Source organism: Micropterus dolomieu, linkage group LG20 (assembly GCF_021292245.1).
Source record: "Micropterus dolomieu isolate WLL.071019.BEF.003 ecotype Adirondacks linkage group LG20, ASM2129224v1, whole genome shotgun sequence".
NCBI classification, from domain to species: Eukaryota; Metazoa; Chordata; class Actinopteri; order Centrarchiformes; family Centrarchidae; genus Micropterus; species Micropterus dolomieu.
The window spans coordinates 26,813,611-26,838,455 of record NC_060169.1 but is presented as its reverse complement, the minus strand read 5'-3'; the positions used below and the strand labels follow the sequence as shown (position 1 = coordinate 26,838,455).

The 24,845-nt window shown below is 40.3% G+C and overlaps 1 protein-coding gene across 1 annotated transcript in view; it reads left to right on the top strand.

The window, feature by feature from the left end:
* igdcc4 (immunoglobulin superfamily, DCC subclass, member 4) overlaps nt 1-18,418 on the top strand; it is a 43,957-nt gene extending 25,539 nt beyond the window's left edge. The window contains exons 4-20 of the mRNA XM_046032878.1: nt 106-239; nt 4,271-4,405; nt 5,205-5,357; nt 6,002-6,412; nt 6,507-6,671; nt 6,922-7,059; nt 7,699-7,881; nt 8,685-8,897; nt 9,473-9,574; nt 9,723-9,909; nt 10,795-10,922; nt 11,670-11,840; nt 11,973-12,107; nt 14,155-14,257; nt 14,428-14,659; nt 14,781-14,909; nt 17,141-18,418. Of these exons, the coding sequence (XP_045888834.1) occupies nt 106-239; nt 4,271-4,405; nt 5,205-5,357; nt 6,002-6,412; nt 6,507-6,671; nt 6,922-7,059; nt 7,699-7,881; nt 8,685-8,897; nt 9,473-9,574; nt 9,723-9,909; nt 10,795-10,922; nt 11,670-11,840; nt 11,973-12,107; nt 14,155-14,257; nt 14,428-14,659; nt 14,781-14,909; nt 17,141-17,659 (3,238 nt within the window). The 3' untranslated portion in view covers nt 17,660-18,418. The remainder of the gene's footprint in view (nt 1-105; nt 240-4,270; nt 4,406-5,204; nt 5,358-6,001; nt 6,413-6,506; nt 6,672-6,921; nt 7,060-7,698; nt 7,882-8,684; nt 8,898-9,472; nt 9,575-9,722; nt 9,910-10,794; nt 10,923-11,669; nt 11,841-11,972; nt 12,108-14,154; nt 14,258-14,427; nt 14,660-14,780; nt 14,910-17,140) is intronic.
* The last annotated feature ends 6,427 nt before the right edge of the window (nt 18,419-24,845 follow it).

The following is a 24,845-nucleotide window of genomic DNA, read 5'->3' as shown; positions in this document are numbered from 1 at the left end:
TCAGCTAGATGTTGTTATGCTACAGGGCACTAAGCCATTTATTCAATTCTTTTTCTCTTTTTCTGCCTCTGCCACCTCTCCTCTGTTTTGCCCTGTATGCAGCAGGTTCATTTCCCTTCCTAACGGGGTGCTCCAGATTCTGGAGGTGACCAAGGAGGATGAGGGTGCCTACCGCTGTGTTGCATCCAACTCTGCCAGGAAGGACATCAGTCATGAGGCCAGGCTCACTGTCACCACAGGTAAGGCCTGTTGCAATGCTGTATAGTGTTTTACTAGGCAGCCAGGCCCTGCTGGGAGCTGCCAGGCCAATCAAAAAACTTGAATGTTGGTTTTAAGACTAGATCCAAATATAAAGCATATTGTCTCTCATGAAGTGGATGTTTCTAAGACATGTAAAGTACTTTTCTTTGAATGATAATTTGTCACTGACATGGTTGTTCCACGAAAAAAATACTCTTATTATTAATACTTATTATTATTATTATTATTATTATTATTATTATTTGAAAATCCAGAATTTATGAACATCCAAATGTTTTTCATTTCAAAAGTTGTAACTACTTGACATGTCTTTTACTAAACTGAAAAGTCATTTCTCAGTGTATGTGCTTTGCAGGTTTCAAGTTTCAGCATCACATGTTTGTAAGTTGCATACCATACCATGAGATGAGCACAGAGAAACTTTGGTTTCTAGAGTCAAACTCTGCAGAGACATCATTTTGCACAGTAAAAGTCACACATCCAAGTGAAGTAACGATAAGCAAAAGCAATATTTTACAGTGGATCTGTTCTCGTTGATAATACATTTGTGAATGCTGTGTTTCCTCTGATTATTCCAGGACTCTAGTAACGTCAGCTGTGAGAATAGCTGATCTTCCACACATAGATGCTATCAGTGAATGGGGAGCATACAGTATCTAGACCAATCTCTCCATTAATTTCCTTACAATATATTCAAAAAGAGGAGAATGGGTGGATAAACCACATTGAGTCACTTGAGCTCCTTGGTCATGGCCGTCATATTATGATGTGGCTGAGGCTCCTGAGGATGTCAGAATAGAATATTTGTTTCATTAAAAAAAACTTACATTTGTCACTGTTTTTATCATGTTGCACAGCAGATAAAAACAGATTTTGACATAGGGTGCATAGGGTGATGTTCAGTTCAGCGTTAAACATTGAAAACAATTAGGAAAAGGTTCAGTGGTTTAGAACTAAAATGGCTTGTCTGAATCGATGTCTAACACTCAGGTCACCCGGGGGCCGCCCTGCTAATTGTTCCCTTAATTAAAACAAAGCAAAGTGAAGGATTCAGTGTAATTACGCTTGTTTTCTCAACTCTGACTGCTTGTGGTTGAAAACTGTTCTCAACTGCCTTTTTAATACAACTTCAGCCTACTAAAAATTCACTGAACTTTGCCATTGGTCCTTTATGCAATGTTACTGTATATTCCCTCTCCATTTCTTATTGAAAGCATTTCTATTATGTTAAGCACTTGAAGCTGGGGTTGTGAATTAAATGCAATACATTAACACTGACTGTCCTGATTTTACTTCTTGCAACACATCGAGAAATTTTTATTATCTGACTGACAGTAGTCGCCTTCTATAAGGTTACCGGCATTGGGGTTTCAATTCTCTCTTTCAATTAAGCCTCTTATAATCACCTGGCACTGTTGGTTTGTTCATCTCATTCTCCCTGTTTGATTGAAGAGCTGCAAATTGTTCATTGTTCCAAGTCGGTGACTAAATAGGGGCAGGACAACTTATGCAATTCAGGTACAAACTTTATTTAAGTCATAAGTAAGTAGGAAAGTGCTGGTCTGTGGGAAAACATTAATGAATCAATTTGCTATGATAAAAATGAGTACCTTAACACCACAAACAACAAGAACTCAAATCCTTAAAATGTCTTGTACATTAATTCAGAATATCATTACAAAAAATAAAATGATACGTGGTCCAATCAATGAAAGTCAAGGCTGACAATTAAATTAAATAAGTAATGCAAATAAAGACATATCTTTCAGTATACTGTATGCACAGTATTGGTACATATTTGAGTATTGTGAGGTGTGAGTTCACCATTAGGCAGCCCACATTAAAGCCATATCATATTATCTGCCTCTGTAGCAAGCTAGCGAAAGATTAGTCAACAGTAATTGGCTGCTCTGTAGAAACCATTGTGTCCTTTTTTGAGTCTTTAAAACAGAAATACAAAAAGGAAGAAAGAGAGAGACAGACAGATGAGGCCAAAGCAAGTGAGTCAGATGCAACATTTGGAGTTTTTACTCTTTAATCTTTACAGCCACCTTTCAAGTCCTCAGTTTTTCAGTTTCAATTTCACTCACCATCACGTTTAAATGTGATGATTTGAGGACAAAATATACACAACAGGTGCGCCACAACACTTTGGATAGTTAAGAAACGGTGTATAAATATATACTGTATTTTAACGTATTTTCATACCAATAAAGACACAGAGGCAGATTTTTCTGTGCTATATTACCTAGGTGGTCTTGCTGCTGCTGTGGAAACCTAGGAGGAAACTACTTGAGACTCTATTGCGAGCCATTACGAGTAACAGATGTCAGATCTAATGCAATCACTTCACTTGCTCGCACTTCAGAGTTCTATGAATAGAATTCTGCAACACCCATAGCAAAGCTTCGACAGCTTGATGTTGAGGTCATCAAGTTCACGTATTTAACTTGAAAGGATGTAGAAAATATCAAACACTCAGCTGCCTTAAATATCCAGTTTCTAGTTTCTTCCATTTCTTCTCTACTTTACCCTCTCAGTTTTTTTAGATGCTTTACACTGCACAGACAACCATCATATTCACAAAAAAAACCTATGAAGGCGCACTCACATCACAGCCCTTGCAGAGGCAGTCTGAAAGTCCCACTTGAAAGCCTTATGCATAATTGCTATATGTAATCTCAATGATTAATTTATAATGTGTTTACAGAATGCCAGGCCTCTTTCTGGAGGTTATTAGCATTATTAGACGGCCTGGGTTGAGTGGAATTACAGGGAAGTAAGGTCCTCTCACACCAGCAGTACCTTGGGGACTGAGACACACTCAACAAATGATTGTCTGGCCCATTCAACCCAAAAACAATATCCTTTGAATAACATCCTTGAGGAGGAGAGATGTGCCTCAGTTCCATAACTGAGGCTGTTCTTCTGCTACCTGTAAATAATAATATGAGCTGAAAGGGCTTCCATCCTATTTCTTATCAAATCCTCTCACATCACAACCTCCATATCCATATCCACCATCTAATAAGAATTGATTGAGCCATAACCAGATACAAATAAGCCAACCATAGGGACTATTTTTATTATGAAGTGTCTTGCCATTTTTTGAAGTCTGTGAGTCACTGAAAACTCCAGAAGTCATTAGACGCTCTCTAAGTGTTGTCATGTCGTCTGCCTGAACTGCTTTGAAATACTAGCTGCTGATCTGAAGGCTATGCCATCAAAATGCTAACATAAATGATTATCTGGTTTGAGGATTTCACCCGAATTCCCTTGCAGGTCTGGAAGTTTCCTTGCCTGTTAAACCAGCTATGTTTTAGTTTTAATCAACTACATCCTGTTTGTCCATAGAAAACAGGAAATGTATCCCTCGACTATAGCATGTTTGCAGTCAACACAATATAGGCATACTACCACCACTGGGCAAGGAATGCCCCTGTCTTGTAATGGGTTACCACATATCATAACTTAAAGTTTAAGTTCACGTAGAGAATGGGTGTAAAGAAAGTGAGTTAATTCACAAGTTGGGCAATAGCTTCAGATGACTCGTTCCCAGATGGGAGAAATGGGAGCCCTTAACAGAACTTAGTGAGGACCACCTTCCTGTGTTGATCTAATCTGTTTCAGTCTAATCATTTATCCTCAGTGTGTTGTTGGGAATGCAAGCACTTAGATCAAATATATATTCTGTAGTTACACCCAAGAGGGCCCTGAAGGTTTTTAGGACACCCTTACTGTGGTGTCTGCATGCCAGGGGTTAAGTAAGGAATAGTACAAGCAAACTTCAACAGTGATTAGTGAGAGATTGGATAACGATGTAGCCAGATAAGCAGACTTAATTGCCATTTTGTTTCACTTCAGTGGTGAATAATGAAGTATTTGAATTGTTAAAAGCTGAGTCAGTTGAAAACTGGCCCAAACTGGCAACTTTTCAGTTACAGTCACAAACGTATGTAATATTTACTGCCCTGGAACACCAAAGGATACAGTTATTTTGTTGTTATAGGTTCTACTGAAACTCTGAACAGAGTTGCGATTGTTGCACCACCTCAGAATGCAACAGTCGTGCTCGGCCGTCCCGCTGTGATGGAGTGCATGGCACAAGGCCAGCCGAAGCCACTGGTGTCCTGGAGCAGACAAGGTAACACTCACAAATGCTCTTTTCTCTCTGTGGTTCTCATCCTGTTTGTTTGTTTTTAACTGCATCTGTCGCACTGTCATTGTCTCTTAAAAACAAGGAACAGGTGTAAAGTTATTGTTTTACTGATAATAGCTGTCGCTTCACAATTGGTCATCTGTTCTATTGTGCACTGAGCCATGCTTTACATAAGATGATTTGTCACATTGATTAATTCTCACCTTCACAGCTTACAGACACACCTGTAGTCCTGGTGGAAATTACTTTTAAAAAACCTCCTTGCTGTTATCTTTCAACATCACATAGCAGATTTCTTGGAGTGTAGTGCTGCATCATTCATTTACAATTAACATTTCATCATACAAAAACTGCACTACACTATTCAGGAGGTCATGTGCAATGCCATGTTGTAGTTGGTGCTTAGTGACCATATCTTTGATCGCTACTTTTTTTATGTGGCATTGTGAGATAATTCACCATGTAGGTGATGATCATCCTCTGTAGACAGTACAGCATTAAAAAAGGTGGTAAAACTGATTGAGTTCTATATGGTGAACAGATAATGATTTTACACATAGACTAGCAGCCAGCCAATGCAGTCACCTCAGACTAAAAACACACAGAGCCACCTGTTGGTCAGTTTGGGGGATTACAGGTCAAATCTCCTGCTGCTCAAAGCGTTGCCTCTCTCTTTTGTGCTGTTTCTCAGGCAACTTAAAGCCTGAGAAATGATCTCAACTTTTCTCAACGCCTATAGTCTGAGACATTCCATTTGTTCTTTGTTGCTTTCTTTTTTGATCAGACGGAAAGCCCATTTCCACAGATGTGGTTGTCCTCGCCACAAACCTGGTGATTAGGGACACGAGGCGTCACCATGCCGGCGTCTATGTCTGCCGGGCCAACAAGCCCAAGACCAGAGAATTTGTCATTGCTGCTGCTGAGCTGCGTGTGCCTGGTAGGAGTCATGTCAACAGCTTGCCCTTAAGCCACCAAGTAATTGAAGGTCTGATGGTGCTGTAATAGAAAAAAGTTCTCAGCTACATTTCGGGTGTCCCTGTGGCTTAAGGGCTTCAGACTCCAAAAACTTTTAGCAAAAATCAGTACTGATACATTAACAATTGCTACTTAGAGACAAAATGAATTGAACATAGATAAACCTGTTGGATTTTTTTGAGAGTTACAATTTTAGAGAGTTCAATCTAAACTACAAAGTGATCTTGTTTAAAGAGGCACTCCATCTGATTTAAAGTCACGTTATTAGTCAAACAGTTTTAATATGTCTTCTGTGGCTCTGGAGGAGCTTTGTCAAGTCTAAGAAAATTAAAAGTGACATCTCAAACTGGGTGGTGGGGCCTATAGATAGACACTATCGAGATGCATTATGGGAAGTGTAGGGTAAAACTAAAAGTTGCTTTATCTCAGCCTGTGATACTTTGATTTTGATACTTTCACTTGTAAATCTGTCTCTTATAAGTTCCCCCAACTTTATTCAAGTGTAATACTAAATCTTGTCCCAGTGTCAGTGTCAGTGTTAATTTTGTGGCGCACATATAATCAGTGTCCCCTATAAACCAGAGCTTTGTTTCCTACTTCCAATAGCCCCTCCAGTGATTCTCCAGCCCCCAGAGACAGCGTCTCTCTCCCGGGGGAACACAGCCAGGTTTGTGTGCAACAGCTCAGGGGAGCCCCCTCCAGTGTTGCTCTGGCTGAAGAACGGCCTGCCCATCAAGTCTTTCAGACGGGTGAAGACCCAAAGCCCTGGAGTCCTGCTCATCAACCAGCTGGCCCTGGAGGATGCGGGCTATTACCAGTGCATAGCAGACAATGGACTGGGCACGGCCTGTGCCACTGCCAAGCTGACGGTCATTGTGAGGGAAGGTCTGCCCAGCTCTCCTCGCCACCTGTCTGCCACGCCCTACACCAGCACAACTGCCCTGCTCACCTGGGAGAAACCTGAGTACAACTCTGACCAAATCATCGGCTACTCTGTGCACTGCCAACGCGCCGCAGGTGTGTCTCTATTCATGTGTGTGTAGCCGTACATGTGCATGTCTACATTTCCTTTAAAAAACTTATCGGATTTGAATATTTTCATCCTTTTCAGGCTTAGATAATGTGGAGTACCAATTTGCAATGAACAACGACACCACAGAGTATCATGTCAAAGAGCTTCTGCCCCATACTGCCTACACATTCTTTGTGGTGGCTTACTCTCCCATGGGTGCCAGTCGCCCATCCCTGCCTGTCACTGTAGAGATGCTGGAGGACGGTGAGTATTCAAACTGATACACAGGCAGAATAAGGCCAGCATGGGATACTTCACTGACACACAGAGCAAATGTTATTAGCTTGCCAACCTTGTAACTCCTCAGGACCTCAAGAGCATCATCATCTGTTCATGAAGCGTCACTTTATTCAGTCACCTCAGAAAACACTGATATGGTGCTATATTATAACAGGATATGACTTGAATGTGCATCATCACACACTAAAGTTTGTCTGTTTATTACCTCCTGCAGTGCCGAGTGCACCTCCTCAGCTGTCTATAGCCAGCACCTCTCCCACAGACATCAGGCTGATGTGGCACCCATTGTCCTCGCAGCACAGTCGAGGAGCTGTTACCCGCTACCGCATTGACTACAGCACCCTGGATCAGGGTGAGTAACACCTGCTGGGCAACTAGTTGACCTGAACTGCCAGTGAAAGCGCATTTTAGTGACATGCTGAGTGTAATTCAGCAGATCTATCCACTTAAGTTCCGTCACACAAGTTAAGAAATGGTCAAGTATTGACAGCCTACTTCACTTCATGAAATTATGTTTCTGTTCTGATTCTGCAAAAAGATCATGGCTCAGAAATGTGTATGATAGGGTTGATATGATAGGGTGAAGAATAATAGACAATGCAAAAGTGTGCTTGCACAGCAGAATCATATTTTCTGAATACCTAGATCTCCAGATGATGTGATAAATACACATGGTGTTTATATTAAAACATGATGATATTTCTCGTTGAGGTGAAAAGCTGTCTCACCATAGCAGCATGACAGAGTGTGAGGGTGAAATTAGCATAGAAGATGCCCCCCACTTTTAAAACGGATGTGTGGCTGCATTTTGGGTACCCAGTATAAACAATAAACGGCGACAGAATGACAGACAAGACACAAACAATATGTAAGCAATATTGTGGGATGGGTGGGATCCATACCCGATCATGGATCAACCATGGTCCGTTACACCACTAATATAAATATATACGTAAATATATATAGATGTGTGTATTGTGTATTCCCACAGTGGACACTGTGTTCTCAGTGGAAGTGGGGGGTAATGAGACTCAGTTCACACTAAGAGAGCTGCAGCCCAACCACGCGTACCGACTGAGGATAGCAGCTGGAACAGGCGTTGGCTTTGGGGTTCCCTCTGAGTGGGCCCAGCACCAAACATTAGCCCACTACAATCACAGCAACCACAGCATGGGTAAGGAGGAACCAGGCCTGGGAAGTTAAGCATTTGTTTATTCCTAAAATGCCCCAGGTTTTCCACTGTTCTTGTACTGTTATTTTTGGAATGACAGAGCTGTAATCCATACAGGGAATGTAACCTTTCATTATGAAGCACTTAAGCTTTTGAGATGTTCATTTTTTGCTTGTTGGTGACAATTTAGTCACAGTCATTTATAACGTGAAGTGAAATGTGAAATATTGGAGAAACCTAGTAACAAAGGAAATAGCATTCTCAAGAGAATAAACTGCATGTTTCGTTTATTTTCTCATTAGTGTCTGACGTGAAAATGATGAAAATAAAACTCTGAAGCAAAAGACTGCTGTACTATAGTATTGACAGTGAACTCCAGTGCACAACTTGATTGAGTTACTGTCTCTGTCAAATGTTTCCATCTTGTACAGGTGGTTTACTTTCTAAACAAATCTCACAGCCCTCTTGTTTCTATATTGTTCCCAAATATATCAGCACGGGTGAAATTAATCACATTAATGACCCATTTCAGAAAGTATTGCATATCTTTGACAGATCAAAATATCTGTGAAAATGTTTAGTTTGCTTTAGTTTCTCTCCGCACCCTGATCGTTTGCACCCACCCTTAAAATGGCTCTGCTACCTCCTGGTTTGCCTCCACTGGCATAAAGTAAAACTTTTACATATTTTGGGAGCAACAGGTCAAAATATAGCTGGAGTGAAAGTCTGGTGGTTAGTGTCAGTGTAATCATGTGGAATTCATGGTCATGTCATGTTTATTTTTTTTTTCCCCCAATCTCTTTCAGTGATCTTTGCCCCTACTGAGCTGAAGGTCAGAGCCAGAGTGAACACACTCAATGTGACATGGCATCTCTCACCCAATCACACACTGGTGTCTGGCTACAAGCTGTCCTGTCGAGAGGTGGAGGCTGATGAATCAGCCACTGGAGAAAGGACAACGCATACCCACACCATCAGGCTCCGTAAGAAGGCCAGGTATCATCTCCTCACTGGGCTGGGTAAGTCGTTGGCAGAGGCCGCTCCAAGTATAATGTGCTTTTAAGTGTTTCTGCCCACCAAAATCCACTGAGATGTAATGAGAGGACAGACTTTTCAATCTCATTTCTCTAAACTTGCATTTAGCTACTTTTGACTAAATTTGAAATTAAATTATGCTCACTTTGATTTAGAAAAAGTTGCTATGTTTGCCCAGTACACCTGTCTTTTGGGTAGCCTTGTTCAGTTCTGAGCAAGGGAAATGAAATGCTGGTGTCCTTACTGGTGTCCTTGCCAGATAGAGTGTTGTATTTCATTCTTTCACAAGCAATCTTACTTTTGAAAGATAAGGAAATAGACAGACACCTCTCTTGAAAAGTAATTTCCGCAATTCATCCAAAAGCTGCAGGTTAAAGCATTTGAATGCAGCTTGTAGCGCCATTGCCGTTTGTTGTACAGCATCTGGAGAGACCACAAATGGATTGACTTCATTTCAGATTACTGAAAGGTCTTGTCTGTGTAAGAGGCTTTCCTTGTAAAATATGTATAAATATTTGTCCCTCTCCCTCTCTGTCTTGCTGTATGTGTGGTGTGTCAGCGCCTGACCGGCAGTATGAGGTGAGGGTTTGGGCTTTCAACAAGCAGGTAGATGGAGCGGCTGCTGTGTGGAAGGGAAGGACAGACAAGGCCCATGACAAAAGTAAGATTTTTTCTTGCATGTGTGCATTTATACCCCCCCCCCCCACACACACACACACACAGCACACAAATAAAATATGACACACTCTATTTTCCAAGATTCAAACCCAATATGTGTGTGTGTGTGTGTGTGTGTGTGTGTGTTAAAGCATCAGCACTGCCCATGCGACCCCCTCCATTGCCCCCAAGCAGCATCCAAGCCACAGCCAACAGCTCCACCTCCATCTGGCTTCGCTGGGAGAAACCACGGTTCAGCAATGTGCGCATCATCAACTACACAGTGCGCTGCAGCCCAGCGGGAACCACCAACGCCTCCCTGGTCTCTTATCACACCAGGTCAGAAACCCGGGTTGAACAAGTGAACAACTTTAATGTTAAAGAAATACAGGGCCCTGGATATCTCAAAACTTGATGATAAACATAACTCCCTATGTATTAGTGTTTACACCACAAAGACCATTTTAACAGTGTTTGTGTGTAAACACATCTTCAGTAATGACACAAACCTAAACTGGGATAAAATTAACACATTTAGATGTAGCATATTACTTACAAAAAGTGTCACCAAAAGGAAACATTCATCTGGCTCTCTTCGTATGAAATGGTATTTAACTTGTATTTATTTGGTTGGACCTTCTTTATTTTACTATGCCTTCTTTAAGGAGGACCCTTTGAGGTCAAAATCATTTTGCATTTGAAGACATTAAATGACTAAACTAAAGGCCACTAAATAAAGGCTTTTATTATACCCTTTCTGCCATCTCTGCCTAATAGTGCCAGAAAAGCATTTCTTTTGGATTATGCATTTTTTCATCTTGAAGAGCACCTTGGCCTCTGCATTTCTTTACATAAAAAAACATTTTATGTCCAACATCAAATATTCAATATGACTCCACCAACTACCAGCACATTGATACTCAATGTCAAGCAATATACTCTATATCCCTCTTGTCTCCACTATTCAGGGTGAATCATATTTATTCAATAAATATCTAAAGCAACGCTACGGAGTCCATGGTCTAAAGTGGTGATAAATTCTTGCAAGCTTAACACATAAATGATTGTCAAGCAGAAGGCAGGTAAAAATTTTGTAGCCTGGAGTGGTCCAACAGATTGTACAAACTAACACGACTAAGTGAAGCAAAGTAAACTATTTTTTTTCTGTTAGCACAGATTATAACACATACACACCCAGGATTCTCTCGTGTTTGTGTGTTGCAGCTCTTCTCAGGAGATACTGCTCGGGGCGTTGAAGCCCTTCACCCGTTATGAGCTGGCAGTGCAGTCTAATGGAGTGGACGTGGTGGGACCCTTCAGTGGCACAGTGGAGGAGTCTACTCTGTCCGACCGTGAGTCTCTGCTCTGCTCCTATCAGTTTGATCACTTTGTATTATGTTCTAAAGACCAAACTATCAAGACCTAAGATTGTTTATCCTTCGATCGTAGAATCACAATAGCACAAAGAATGGCATGAAAAAACAGTACATCATGTTCATGTTAAAGTGCACCTTTGCTTTTGTTGCCTTTGTCGGATTCAGCTGCACTTGATAGGCTGATTATTCCAGTTTTCTTTCATTATTTTTATCTCAGTCTCCTGGTAGCAAGGTAAATGTGTTACACTCTTGCTCCCTGCTGTGATTTATTCATGTGAAGGTGTACTTGAGTGTGCTTGTGCAGGCATATGGGTGTGCGCTCATCCCTGGCTAACGGAAATGGGAATTAGTTTTTGGCATTGATGGCTGATAACTGGCTGTAATTAAATACCCAGGTCTAGTAGTGGCTCTCATGTTGGCCAGCAGCTCTGTCTGTCAGCCAAGTAAGGGTAGTGAGTTTAGAGCGGGCCGCCTTTAATGACATTATAACCACCAGTCACCCCGTCATGCTCTCCACTGCCACATATTATCACCTGAGCCCAGGCCCATTCTCCCGTTGCCCTGCCTATCCCCTCTCTCCTGTACCCAGGTGGCACAAACACGAGGACGCAGATGGTTGTCACACAACATGTCAAATCCCCCACCAAGACAATATACATTCCACAGCTGTGAGGCCTCATTTCTGGGCTCTAATTATTGACCCAGTCCCCCTCTCTCCTTCAGGGCCCTCCACACCTCCGGAGGAGCTGCAGCTGAGCACACCGGACTCCTCCTCTGTGCTGGTGAGCTGGCGCCCTCCGCTGGAGCCTAACGGTATTATCATCAGCTACAGGATCTTGTACAGCGGCAACCTCAGCCAGCCTGAGCACTTGTGGGAAAACCTGTCACGGGATGGTGGGTGTTGGCTGGCATGACACGACTCCACATCACTGCACTGAAAATAATGCTAACATTTCTGGCTCAGTTGAAACTGTGTGTGATTAACGATCGGCCTTGACAGTATGTTTGCCGCTCTCTCTTTCTCAGGGAGCATTACCAGTGTGGAGGTCCAGGGTTTGTCGAGTGGCACCCGTTACTTTTTTAAGTTGGGAGCTTCTACTGAGGTGGGGCCAGGGCCTTATTCACCTGTAAAGGATGTTCACACCCCTCTAGAGAAATATGGTAAATGGCATGCAACACATATATAGGTGACATACAGTTATAATAGGAAAAGAAGAAATAGTCATTTTAAGAGCGCTAGTAGCAGTAATTGTGGTTGTGGTAAAGAAAGATCAATATGTAATGTCTTTTTAATAAACTGTTATAATTAGTCAACTTTATTAAAAAAATATATATGGTGACAAATTCAATTTGTTAATGAGCTTTGGTAGTGTGGGAAAGCAGAAATGTGTGAATGGAAACAGAGCTTTCTGTCGCTGAGACAGTGGATTCACTGCCAGGAGAATGAAATGTGTCGTCTCTCTCATTTATGTCTTTATATAGTTTGTTGATGCTACATAATCCATTAATAATTACTTTCAGTGCTTAGAAAACAGAGGTAAAATAATACATACAAGCAGATGTGGAAACAACATGCATAGTGATTTAAATGTTTGTTAAACATATCATTTTGAAATAACTTGGAAAGTATAGGATTGAAATATTTCACCAACTACCTGATCTTGATTGTCCACATGTTCAAGTTTTTTTTTTTAAAGACTTCACTTTGACTTGATGCATTTAAGCAGCTTGTATACCATTTTTATTACAATACTACTACTACTACTTATTAGTACAGTACTAATACAGTACTGGACACCTCAATTTTCTACCTGACAAAAACAAAAATATATAATATAATAATATATAATCAAGTTTTTGAAATTGCCCCACTTTTGTAGCCTTTTAGACATTTAAAAGGGGAGAATTCAAACTGCACAAATTCAGAGATGGTTTTAAAGTTAAATCAATCACTGCTACAAATTCTGTGGAATTTAAATGCCAACACGTATTCAATTGTGGTTAAATTTCACAATAGGGTATTCAGATGCTTCTAAGATTCTAAAATATTATGTCAGTTTTTGCTTCCATAAGAAGAGACACAAGCTCACGCTCACACATTTACACCCATACTCATGCACACACAGTCTTTCCTATTAAAATGAGTAATTTGTCCCCCTCCAGCAGAGAAATGGTAGCTTAGCAGGATGCTGTTGTTTCTCTTCTCCTTTTCTGGTGCATTTTGAGAACAATACTAAGTGTGGACATCAAAGGAGCGGCCTCATCTGCGACCCCCAGGGGAGGTCTTTGAATTATTGTCCTTTGTATCCAGCAAAACTGCTGTGAAAAGCACTTTCTTTACTCTCATCTCATATTGTGTTTAAGCATGCACTCTCATTATACACTTTTTAATTCCATCAGTCAGCATTTTAGCTTAACCTGTAATTATTAAATGCCCATTTTGTCTTCATACTGAGTGACTCATAAATACAGAACCATTAACTCCCCTGTGAACTGTTATCCAACATAAGCCCGTCACACTCACTGTCCTTACAAACAGTGCAATCAACAATGAAAATAAGTAATATTTAAGTATTTTATTTCTCTCTCACACGCAGCTAAGAGGAATATTGCTGTCTACATGCTATCCACCAACCTATAGTACTTACATATACAGTAATTTGTTTTTAGTCTTTACCAAACCTAAGTGAAACATGGGTGGGAACTCACTGTCAGAAAGATCATATATTTGGAATATCTAAACGTTAAACTTCCCGATGCAATAAGAAGTGGGAATGTAGTGAATTTTTTCCTTTAATAAAATGACAGAGTAACAGGTTTATTTTGTTTGTGTGAATGGGACTGAGATGGCTGGTGGGTGGGTGAGAGCTCCCGCCATCTGTTTCTTCTCCTCTCTATGTTCAGGCTGCCAAAGATACCCAGCATAAATGAATATCAATGAAGATTTGCTCTCCCTAGTTGAATGTTTCCTTATATCTCTTCACTACTGTAACTTTGTCTTAAATGAATGAATCAATACATTCTTGAAGAGCCTCTTTCCATCAGGCCTGAGTCAAATAGTGTTTCAAACTAGATATGTCATTATAATACTCTTCTTTTTCAAGATGTAATAATAGAACAGGTCTGCCATGTGTAAATCTGTTGCACTGATTGTTGTTTACGTTAATTCTTAGATGTTTTTCTCCTTTTCCATGTTATATTTTAACAGAACTGAAGATCCATGCAGTGATAGGCATCATAGTCGGTGTGTGTCTGGGACTGATATGCATCCTCCTCTGCATGTGCTTCAGCTTTCGTAATAGCAAATCCAGGTAAGGTAACTTGTCACTACTTGTACAGTACTTATTTCTTTTACTTACTTGAAACAAGTGTTGTCTTATAAACAAAAAGATATCTAAAATAACCCAGGCAACTGTATTAATGTATAGCCTTCTCTAGTGCCCATCTCTTACACTATACCTCTACTCTCTTCTCCAAATAGGGAGATGTCAGGTGGCCTGGACTCCACAGCTGTGACCCCTCAGTTCAGGAGAGGAGGCAGCCCCCTTCCCTCGAACCTGCCGGAGTGCAGCGATAGCCATGAGCTGGAGACACTGATGCCCCCAGGCAGCCAAGAGCCTGGTCAGCCACTAGAAGAGGCCCCAGAGGAACAGAGCCTGATGTCAAGTGTTAGTCCAGAGGAAGAGGAGGATGCCCCTGCACCTGAACCCAAGGTCAAAACCTGCAAAGGGCAACTCATTTTCCAGATGGGCCTGGGATTAATATTTTTTCACGTGTTAATAGAGGGATAATCGTTTTAATTTTGGCGCATCCATTGTGTTCTTCATCTTGCAGGCAGCTTGGAATGGCTCTGTGAGTCATAACTGGGCCAACAGAATCACTAGATACAGAGACACCATAACAGAAGACTCTCCGACACTCATTAATGGAGCTCTCAACATGCTAATTACTGATAACGGCACGGTAAATGAATTAACTGAATTGAATGACTAACCTAACCTGTGACAAGCTTTAGCATCACTGGGCCAAATGGCATTTCTAAATGGCAGACAAGGCCCCCTTTAGTTACTTTTGCTGTCAAGCTTTCCGTTCTTGCACTTTTGCAGTTTACAATGATATTACAACAGGTTTACCATTTCAGATTTGTTTAAATCTTTTAGATAGTGAGTTTTTGATTTCAGAAAGTGGCTGGCAGATTTTATTAGCTACAGCTAGCTATATTTGTCATACATTTGTCAAAACATTTGTCATACTTATAATAATAATAATGATAATAATAATAAATTGAATTTGTACAGCGCTTTTCTTGAACTCAAAGTCGCTTTACAGAGCAGATAAAGAAGCATGACAACAAACGGCTACGGATAGGCAGAGGTGAAGAGATGGGTCTTAAGGTGGGACTGGAAAATGGTAAGGGACTCAGAGGTGCGGATCTCATGGGGGAGGGAGTTCCAGAGCCTGGGAGCTGCCCTGCTGCGGAGCTTGGACTTGGGGACGCAGAGGAGACCGGCTGAGGTGGATCTGAGGGACTGTGAGGGTTGGTAGGGGGAGAGGAGGACAGTGAGGTATGAAGGGGCCAGGTGGTGAATGGCTTTGTAGGTAAGGACCAGGATTTTGTATGTGATCCGGTGAGAAATGGGAAGCCAGTGTAGTTGTTTTAGGACTGGAGTGATGTGGTGCCAGGATTTGGAGCGGGTGATGAGTCGTGCGGCTGAGTTCTGGACCAGTTGGAGTCTTTTTATGTAGGTTGAGCTGATACCAAGGAGTAGTGAGTTGCAGTAGTCCAGCCGTGAGGAGACAAAGGCTTGAATGAGTCTTTCAGCAGCAGAGGGTGTGAGTGAGGGTCTGATTTTGGCAATGTTGCGAAGGTGAAAGAAGGAGGTTTAAATGACATGACGGATGTGGGGCTCAAAGGAGAGGGTTGAATCAAAAATCACTCATACTTTCAAATGGTAGCCTATGTTTTTTTTTACTATTATTGTTACAAGGGAAAGGGCTGTTAGTATGAGGACTAACTCATGTGTTTAGCAAACACTACAATTAAAATAAGTGAGTTTCCCCAAATCCAATTTGGAGCAGCACTGAGTTGTACCAGCTGTGTGTAAGTTATCTCCTAAGTTAGGTGTAAGAACACAACAGGCTTAGTAACTACTTCTTAGGTTGTGACTAAATCAGCTACTAACAATTACTTGGGGTATAACCTAACTAGTTTGGATGTAAAATCAAGTAGCAAATAAACGATCTAAGATAGAGTTTCATCGTTTTGGTTACCACGTGCATTAGCTTTCTGGCTGACAGGAGCTACTTTCGAATTGTAGCACATTGTGGTAAAGTGATTTTGATATTGAAATATCATATAAATAAATTAAGTCTCTACTGGAATAATGTGATGAAAAATTGGCATGCAATGGAAAAATTATGCTTTGCGGCAATTCTGTGACATTTTATGATTTACACCTACCCTGGGGTATGTGTATCTATTTAGTTGTTACTTTTAGTTATGTTGTAACTTATCTTTGTGGGACAGCCGCTTTTATTTTAGTAATGCATAAAGCACAACTTAGTAATAATTTACATTATAATTGGGCTAAGTTTAAACTTACACTCAGTTGGTGCAACAGACTACAAAACTGTTAACTTGACTTACAGTGGGAAACTACTACACAATGGATGTGCTAGTCGTGACTGGGTTTTTTTTTTTTCAAATAACCTGCAACCACACATACTAATATGACCTAGTGAATTAATTACGTGCTCCTTGGCCCTGGAAGTAATATTTACTACGGTGCAGCAAGCTAGTTAGTCGGACATGCTGACAGATGAGCTTACATTGGAGTAGATAAAACCACTGTTTAATCTATTCCTCACACTTTTGCTCTTGTTTTTGGAAAAACAAAAAAATATACCACCCATATGTGGAAAAATTCTAAACTTGACAGGCCAGTCACAGTTCCTAAGTGTTGACTTGACCAATGCTGTTCAGGGGAGGGGTTTAGCAAATAGTCCATTTTGAGCATTGCTGATATCTATGTAAAATGTTCTATTGCGCTAAGAATATGTGCTAAGGAGTAGCTATTATATAGACTGTGCATTGTACAACTTAACCAAAAAGCTATGAATGTTTGAGTTACCTGGGTAGATCAACTACCGGTAATAGAACAACCTGAAGTAACAGTTAAATTGTTTTGTTGCAGGACTTAAATCGTCTGTGTACATCCATGTGCAGTAACCGGGTGGAGGCAGAAGTCATCGTTCACTCAGAGCTGGCAGATCCAGGGACCGAGAAAGAGGAGAAGGGCAGCGTAAAGGATACTAACACCACCAGGGGACCCTCATTATCAGAGGAGAGATATTCCCCTTTGAGCCAGCCAACCCCACCAGGAGAGGAGGATAATCTAGAAAAACTGGCCCAAAGCCCCTCAAATCTTCTCTCGATAAAGTTGGTGGCCAATCACAACGGGGAGCTAAAAGGCACTGGAGACCAGCCAAACAAAGACTTAGAGCCACAGCAGGACATGGGGCTAACCAATGGCTTCCACTCCCCAAAGACCATGCAGTCTGTACTGAGGGCGGAGCATCTGGAAAATGGGGACTCCAGACACTGCCCTTCGGCACCAGGGAAAACTATCTCTGCCGGGCTGTCCCCTGCCCCCTTTGTCAGCTCCGGCTTTGTCCACTCTACCTCAGCAGCACACAGTTATCTGTGCCCGTAGCCTCTGCACGTCGGGCAGCGACCCTTACACACACATACAGTACAGACTGATCTTCTTTCTTTTACGTACCCAGGAAGAATCCCTAAATATTATTTTTATGCACCTCATAATCGGATTCCTTTCTCTTCCTTGCAAAGTTTTTATAAGTACTTTGAATCCATTGTTTCATACGTGTGTATATACAGTAAATATATACAGTATATTTTTAGTGGTAGAGTACTGTATATGGGTATGCATTCTCTGGCATTGGTACAATATTTTCCTCTGGGTTTCCCTCCCAATGGTTGGAAAGAAAAGAAAGATTTAACTAACCAAGCAGATGGAAGTGGACTGAAGGAGGCTATTCCCACTGTGTCGTACATGGCTCTGTTCCACTCAGGAATGAGAAAGCATGGGATGTTCCGTGAGTGAGATGGGCTGTCATCCTGGATGTTTGGTTCGGAAGCGCAGTCCCAATGGGTCTCTCTGGGCTTTGTCTGGTGGATGCTACTTTACTGTGGCACTGAGGAATAAGCCTTAAAGAGTATCTGCACACTCTGAGAATGCAGAACACCTGTATCTCTCTCCTGCCTCCTGCTGTCTCAGGGTCCACACAAACACACACACACAGAAAGCTATAATATAACTGATTCCAATGGTATCTCACACAAACTCACAGTCACCCATGAACACACATTTACGCACACACATTTCATTTCCTGACTGGAGTGTGGAGGTCTCAGGTGCCTAATTATCGTAGGTGAATTTATAATCTGTATATTTCTATATAGGATTATATTCAGTACAAATACAAAACACATCTCAATATGAAGACAAAAACACTTAAATTGTAAAAACATGTGAGTATACAGATTTGGTACACGTGAAGTATTCTTTTCTGAAATGCCATATATCCGGGTGTGATTTTGTAAAGCAGGGACACTCAGATGAAAAGTAAAAGGTGGTTTTGCTGTCAGATGGTGGAGATCTCATTTTGGAATCAAAGTATTTTAAAGTTCATGTTGGTATTGGTGTAATTATGTTGGTGGGAGAACTAGAGGAGATGTCACAACAACACATCTGTCTGATCACTCTTCTGGTTTGGCTTCCAATTAGGGATGTACCGATGCAATTCTGTGCCATTAGCTGTCATTTTTAACTCTGTATAGTCAGTTGTATGTGAAGTGCTTGCCATGTTTTTAATTCCAGGGAAATTCAACTTGACTCGACAAGCCCATCTGATTCCAGCTGTATGAGAACATTTCCACAATGCTCTACTCTGCTACAGTACCATAAATTAACAAAAGCTGACTTGAAATGTCTGCATTTATCAGATAGGAAAGGAGTTTGATGAGAAATAAATAAATAAATGTGCTCTATTTCTTTTACATTGATCCCAAACAGTTCAATATATTCCTTTAAGTATTCAATCAGCTTGCTTTCCATAATTGACCCATATGTGAAGCTGTGTGAGTCAGTGTTGATTTTGCCAGTGTAAAATTGGAACTGGCGCATCTCTACTCCTTACCGACAACACTACCTCATTTCTTTTCAGGATGGCTTCCAGTGTGGTTTCATTCGTTTTTTGTATATTACCTTTTTAAGATCACTTTCTTAACTTGTCTGACTTATCCGCCTTTGCTATTTACAGAAATTATTGTCCGACACTGTGACTGTATGTTCTTGTGTTTTGTCAAAGGAATTATATCACTTTAGTGCACTGCAGCTTCTTCTCGGATGTCTGAAAGATTGTGTCACTCAGTATTAGGTTACTGTTTTCTACAGCTCCACAGAAAACATAAACACCCAGTGTCTTTGATATAAAGCACCTAAAACAAGGTCCAGCTATGATGTAAAATGTAAAACCAAAAATTAATCACATTCAAAGGAAACAATAACAAAAAAATAAAATAAAAACTGTTAATGCCTGGTCATACCAGCATTTAAAACAGTGATTCCATTGGAATGAATCAAAATTGCAGTGATCAGAGGAGGCAAAATTAAGCTGTGGTAATATAGAGTTAAATTACTGTGAAATTTGACATGAGAATTTGCAACATTGACCATTAGCAAGCTGTCTTTGCTAACCTTAGAGGGGATGGAGAGTCGTAGTCCAAAATGGAGAAGGCCATTTTAGCTCATTAGCTATTTTTGGTGGAAGAAAACAGAACAGTAGTAGTAGTAGTAGTAGTAGCAGTTGTGAATGGTTGGCACTACTCAGCTAGCCAGCTACAGCAATTCACCAACCAAGCATGGATTTATAGAAAGACCTGGATATGAAGTAGCCGCTCATCTTGGCTTCCAGTTTTGCCTGGTGTCCACTTGCAGCCCAAAAAGCATTTTCCCCATAGACCACCATTATAAGAGACATTTGTAAAACTGTTGACAGGACACCTAGAACTGCAAACAAGGTCAATTATGACTCTTTTCATTATAAAGTTTTGATTGGAGATATTAGTTAAACTACTGCTGTGCGACATCCTCAGTGGGTCATATACCCCCCCAGAAGTAAACCTGGAAGCTGGAAACTTTTTTGGCCTATGTGTCAAGCAAGCAATTCTTATTGGACTGTAGAGGCACCATCTTTGGGTTAAGTATCCATGTCTTATTAGACAACTTGCAAGCTGGTTCCATTAGGTACTTCACATCAAAGAGACTATTTTAAGGATGCTGATACTTAAACTGTTTTAACTCAGAAAGGGTGAGGGTTACTCTGTAGGAGTGCAATATAAGATGATTAATGATATGTTATACATGTGTATACAGTGAGATTCTAAGAAAATTGAAAGTTTGCCAAGGTGTGATCAGTTAATAATATTAATAATAGTAACGATATCCATGTCAAAGAATGACAGAATTTTGCCCTTTTGTACATGATGTCTCATCTTCTCTCAGGGGGCTTTCTTCTAGTCATCCAAACGATTGTATCCTGCCCATGTTTCTATCCATGTCCATTTAAGTGTCATCTCATCAACTAAACTCAATCACATCAGCAACAAAAATGTAAATGGTTCCTCATGACATATATGAAACACCCTGAACATATTTCCCACCAACATAATTGTGTTTTCTTTAAAACTAAGTATTGTTCTTGATTTTCTGAACAAAATGTATGGTTGGTACCTCAAAGAGACTTATTTTTTATTAGCATTGCCATGTATGTACTTAACATCACAACTAGATTGTTGTTTTTACTGCAGTAGCAGTCATATAGGGACAGATGTGAATGTGTTCTTAGCGAACCTGGGTCAAACATTAATTAGAAGGTATTATGGGGGTAAATGCGTGGGGTTTGCCACATCAGGAGAAATCAGATTTACACATTGTCAGTTACAGAAATGTTTATGAAATACCTTCTTATCAGACTTCAAAAAATGTATGGCATTCACTATACTGTGCTATTTGGCAAAACACACTTAAATGGTACATAAAGAGCAATTCCACAGCAAGCTCACTGGTGGGAGGAAACTGCTGCTGCATCACTCAGCCTCAGGCCTCAGGCCTGTTTTGCATGTGGTTGCACTCCAATTAGTGATGTCAGAGCAGGTTTCCATCAGCTGTTAAAAGTAAACACCTGCTGGGACATCATTGATTTGGGTGACAATTTAAATGTATAGAGAGCAGTGCAGACACAGCTTTCTGTCCTGTGGTTTGAGGACTATTTGTCATTGAAATGCAGTCAGCTGAAGTTAACCACCAAAACTAATGTCTGTTTTATCTTGATACTGATTCTCATCATCTTCAAAAGCCTGTATGTCCTGTGTCCAGAGAGAAGCATAATAGTCTCAAAAGCATTCCAGTTTGATATTTTAAACATACCTCTCTCAGTCAACGGCAGCCATGATTAGCCATGCTAAGATTAAGAAGAGACGTGTTAAAACCCCTGTGTTGCTGCTGCTCTGATAGTTTTCATCCAGACCTGGGTTCAGTTCTTCCATTCACTACACCATACGCACATATTGAGGCCTAAGCTGCAGTATTTGCAGCTTACAGCCAAGTGGATGGAGGTCACTGAATCAGGGCCATAAGTTGACAAAAAGGTGACAAAAATGAAATTGCCTTTTAGACATTTCATTTGAATATTGAGATTATTTGAGTATAAAATTTGCAAAGTTTTCCCTCACTTAACATGGCCAATTTAATAAGAAAATAATACACAAGTTTTGTCTGTATATTTCTATAGACTGTAAAGCAACTGTGGAAAGTGAAAACATCTCTATGGTCACTGCAGACAGACCAATCAAGTAGACAAACATAAAGTACAAATTATTTGCTGCCCAGTAACAGAGAAAGTAAATGATCTACACCACTGCACTAATTTGTTCTAATGGAAATGAATTGATTTGTGCCAGTGAGTTGCAGTTTTGGGATATTATTCAGTTCATCAAAGACACTATCACATCAGCGATGCAGGAGTTAGATTTTATGATAATGTAGCTGCCAAACTCTTTTTTGGACACTGAAATTGTACAATGTAAATTACTCTTTCCCCAAAAAATATTTTGACCCATGCTGTTTTGCCTGTGTTTAAAGTCTCAATGCAGTAGTGGATTATTGTGGCCTGTGGAGCCAACACAGAGGATCTGAAATGGAGATTAGCATAAAACCTGCCTGCAGCATAAAGGATATATGCTCTCCTTATAGAAGCTCTATTAACTCTTTTAACTACTATCTTTGAAATACATGTACATGCATTCTTTTGTTTGTCTTTTTGTTGGGTAAAACAATCAGATCTGGAAAATATCTCATTTTGTAGAGATGATATATACTTTGGTTATTTTGTTCATTTCAACCTCCTTAATAAGTTTTTTTTAAACAGCATACCTCATGTTGGTAACTCATTGATTTAATTCTAATCAGTTTCTTGCTACTGCACATTTTGAAAGGAGTAGAACATATATATGTATATGTAAGCATCCTGTTGTTTCGTGTTTCGTTTTCCATAGTGGACAGGATTGACTGTTTCTTTTTACCTCAGTGAGTTTTTGCTCATTACAGTGACCTGGATTGTTTAGTCTCTTGGTGGAGGGGTCAGTGGAAGTAATCTAAATTAACTTTTACATTGTTATTCTGCAATAGTAGTTATGACCAAGTTTGGTATCACTCAGAGGGTACCCCTGCTTCAAACAAAAATCATAGGAGAAACAGCAAAAATGTTTCTGCTATTGCTTAATAACAGAGTCACATTTTGATAGAATACCACTTTAACACAACCTAGAAGTACTAAGAAGGGAGTAGGGCTAAAAGGACATCCTCCCCAGACAGGTCATACCTCTCAGTGCAGACAGCCATTTCAAAATTGTCTCTTCTCTACTCAGGTGCCCCATTTTTGCATAAAATTGTAGAGGATCATGCCAGCATATACGACTCAGATACATGTCACTTGTTGTCAAAAATAGCCTCATTTTGTCCTTTGGAAATGTAAATCAAGGAAAACTCTTATGCATAAATTATACTTTGTTTTGTACAAATCACTCAAATCACAGTGTATTTTCTGTCTCTCTGGCTGTTCTCGGTAGATTCTGGTGCTTTGTGGTGAGCTGCTTCGTCCAGTGATGTCACATAATTGTGCATTTTTTGTACATCTTCGATAGTTTTGTGTGGACCAGCTCAGTTGTGCTTCTCAGAATGTACAAGCACAGACTCAGAATCTGTGGTCATGTGCCACCAGCGACGCTCTACAGCTACTCAGACACCTCTGAAATCATAATGTCTCAAACAAGACCTCATTCGTGTCAAAAGATGCTACTGTAGGAGCAAATTGTAGGAGCACTTAATAGATAAGCACTTATTCTTGGGCCATGAGCAACTGTGGACTGTCATCTTTACATCTCTAGAAGTGCAATTTTCTTAGTCTGTAAAATGGCAGATGGATTACTCAGTGTTAGTCATGGCGACCGTAGCCATGATTTGTGATAGAAACATTGCTTGTTCAGAGGAACTGTCACAGGATGGTTTGTAGAATTATTTCCACTGTGTTACAATATGTGAAAATGTCAAAACTTACAGCAACTCTCAAACCACTCTTCTGTAAATAAACATTGAAAAAAGTACGGCTCAGTGTGAGTGTTTTTATCTCAACCAAGCTCTGCATTGTTCAGCATAACTTTAATCTCACCTTTGTTTTCTTGTCTTTATTTCTTTCTTTTGTCTCCAAAGATTCATCAGTCAGTTTAACTCCTGGCATTTACGTTCCCAAAAATGACATTTAAGATACGAGGGAGCTTGGTTTCTTGAGTTGTTTCTTGTCTTATTCCAATCATTTTGACCTTTGTGTTATATCTCTGTGTATGACATATTGTGCTGTGCTGGTTTGCATTCATAGATTAAAATGAATTTCACCTTCTTAACTGTGGGAAGGAAATTAAAAAAGAGCCCTGAAGATGATTTAGTGTGTGATTATGTAAAAATATCGTCATTAACAAAAAGACCGCAGTATGTTCTAAAGTAGCGCATATTATGTAGGCCTATACAGCATATAATGAAAGACTGAACCAATTATTTCTGTCTATTATTTCCAGTCATGTTATTCTGAAGGCACCATCTTTATGTTAGCTTGGTGTTATTTTGTCACTTTGTTGCTGCTGGTACTTCAGACATGTATATACCTGTAAAGCCCCTCCAGACAGTTTTAACTGCCGTTTTTGGTTAACGTTCTTTCTCAAACAGAGAATGGGGGTGTGGTTAATAGTCGGACGTAATACATTACCATGACAACCAAAAACTGTTCACTAACGATATGCTGTGTTAACATCACTACACTGTAAAGTTTAGTACACTTTACTGTCTGGCAGGAGTAGCTATTACTTACTCATGATAAAATCTAATGTGCACGTATCAGCTGTTATCAATCATACAGTCGATGGTCCTGTCACGCACTGCACACGATAAGTCCCACTACGTTTTATGGTGCGCTTACTTTACCGCGGGGGTGTATTACTCTGTTGAACTGTATGTAAAGACTTCTGATATCATTTCATCCGCCGATGCATTGGTGAAACGGCCGTCAGTAACATGCATGTTGCAGACTGTGTATAAGACGGTGGCAGGTGAAAGTGCGACGCGTTTTCTGTCATCTGTCCTCCAACACCGCACGCACAAATGCCATAATGAAAATGACCAGCACACTAAACCAAGAGGAGGAAACAAAAAAATAACATGAAGACCCTCTGTTAGCTAACTTTCTGCAATAACTATGCTAGCTAAC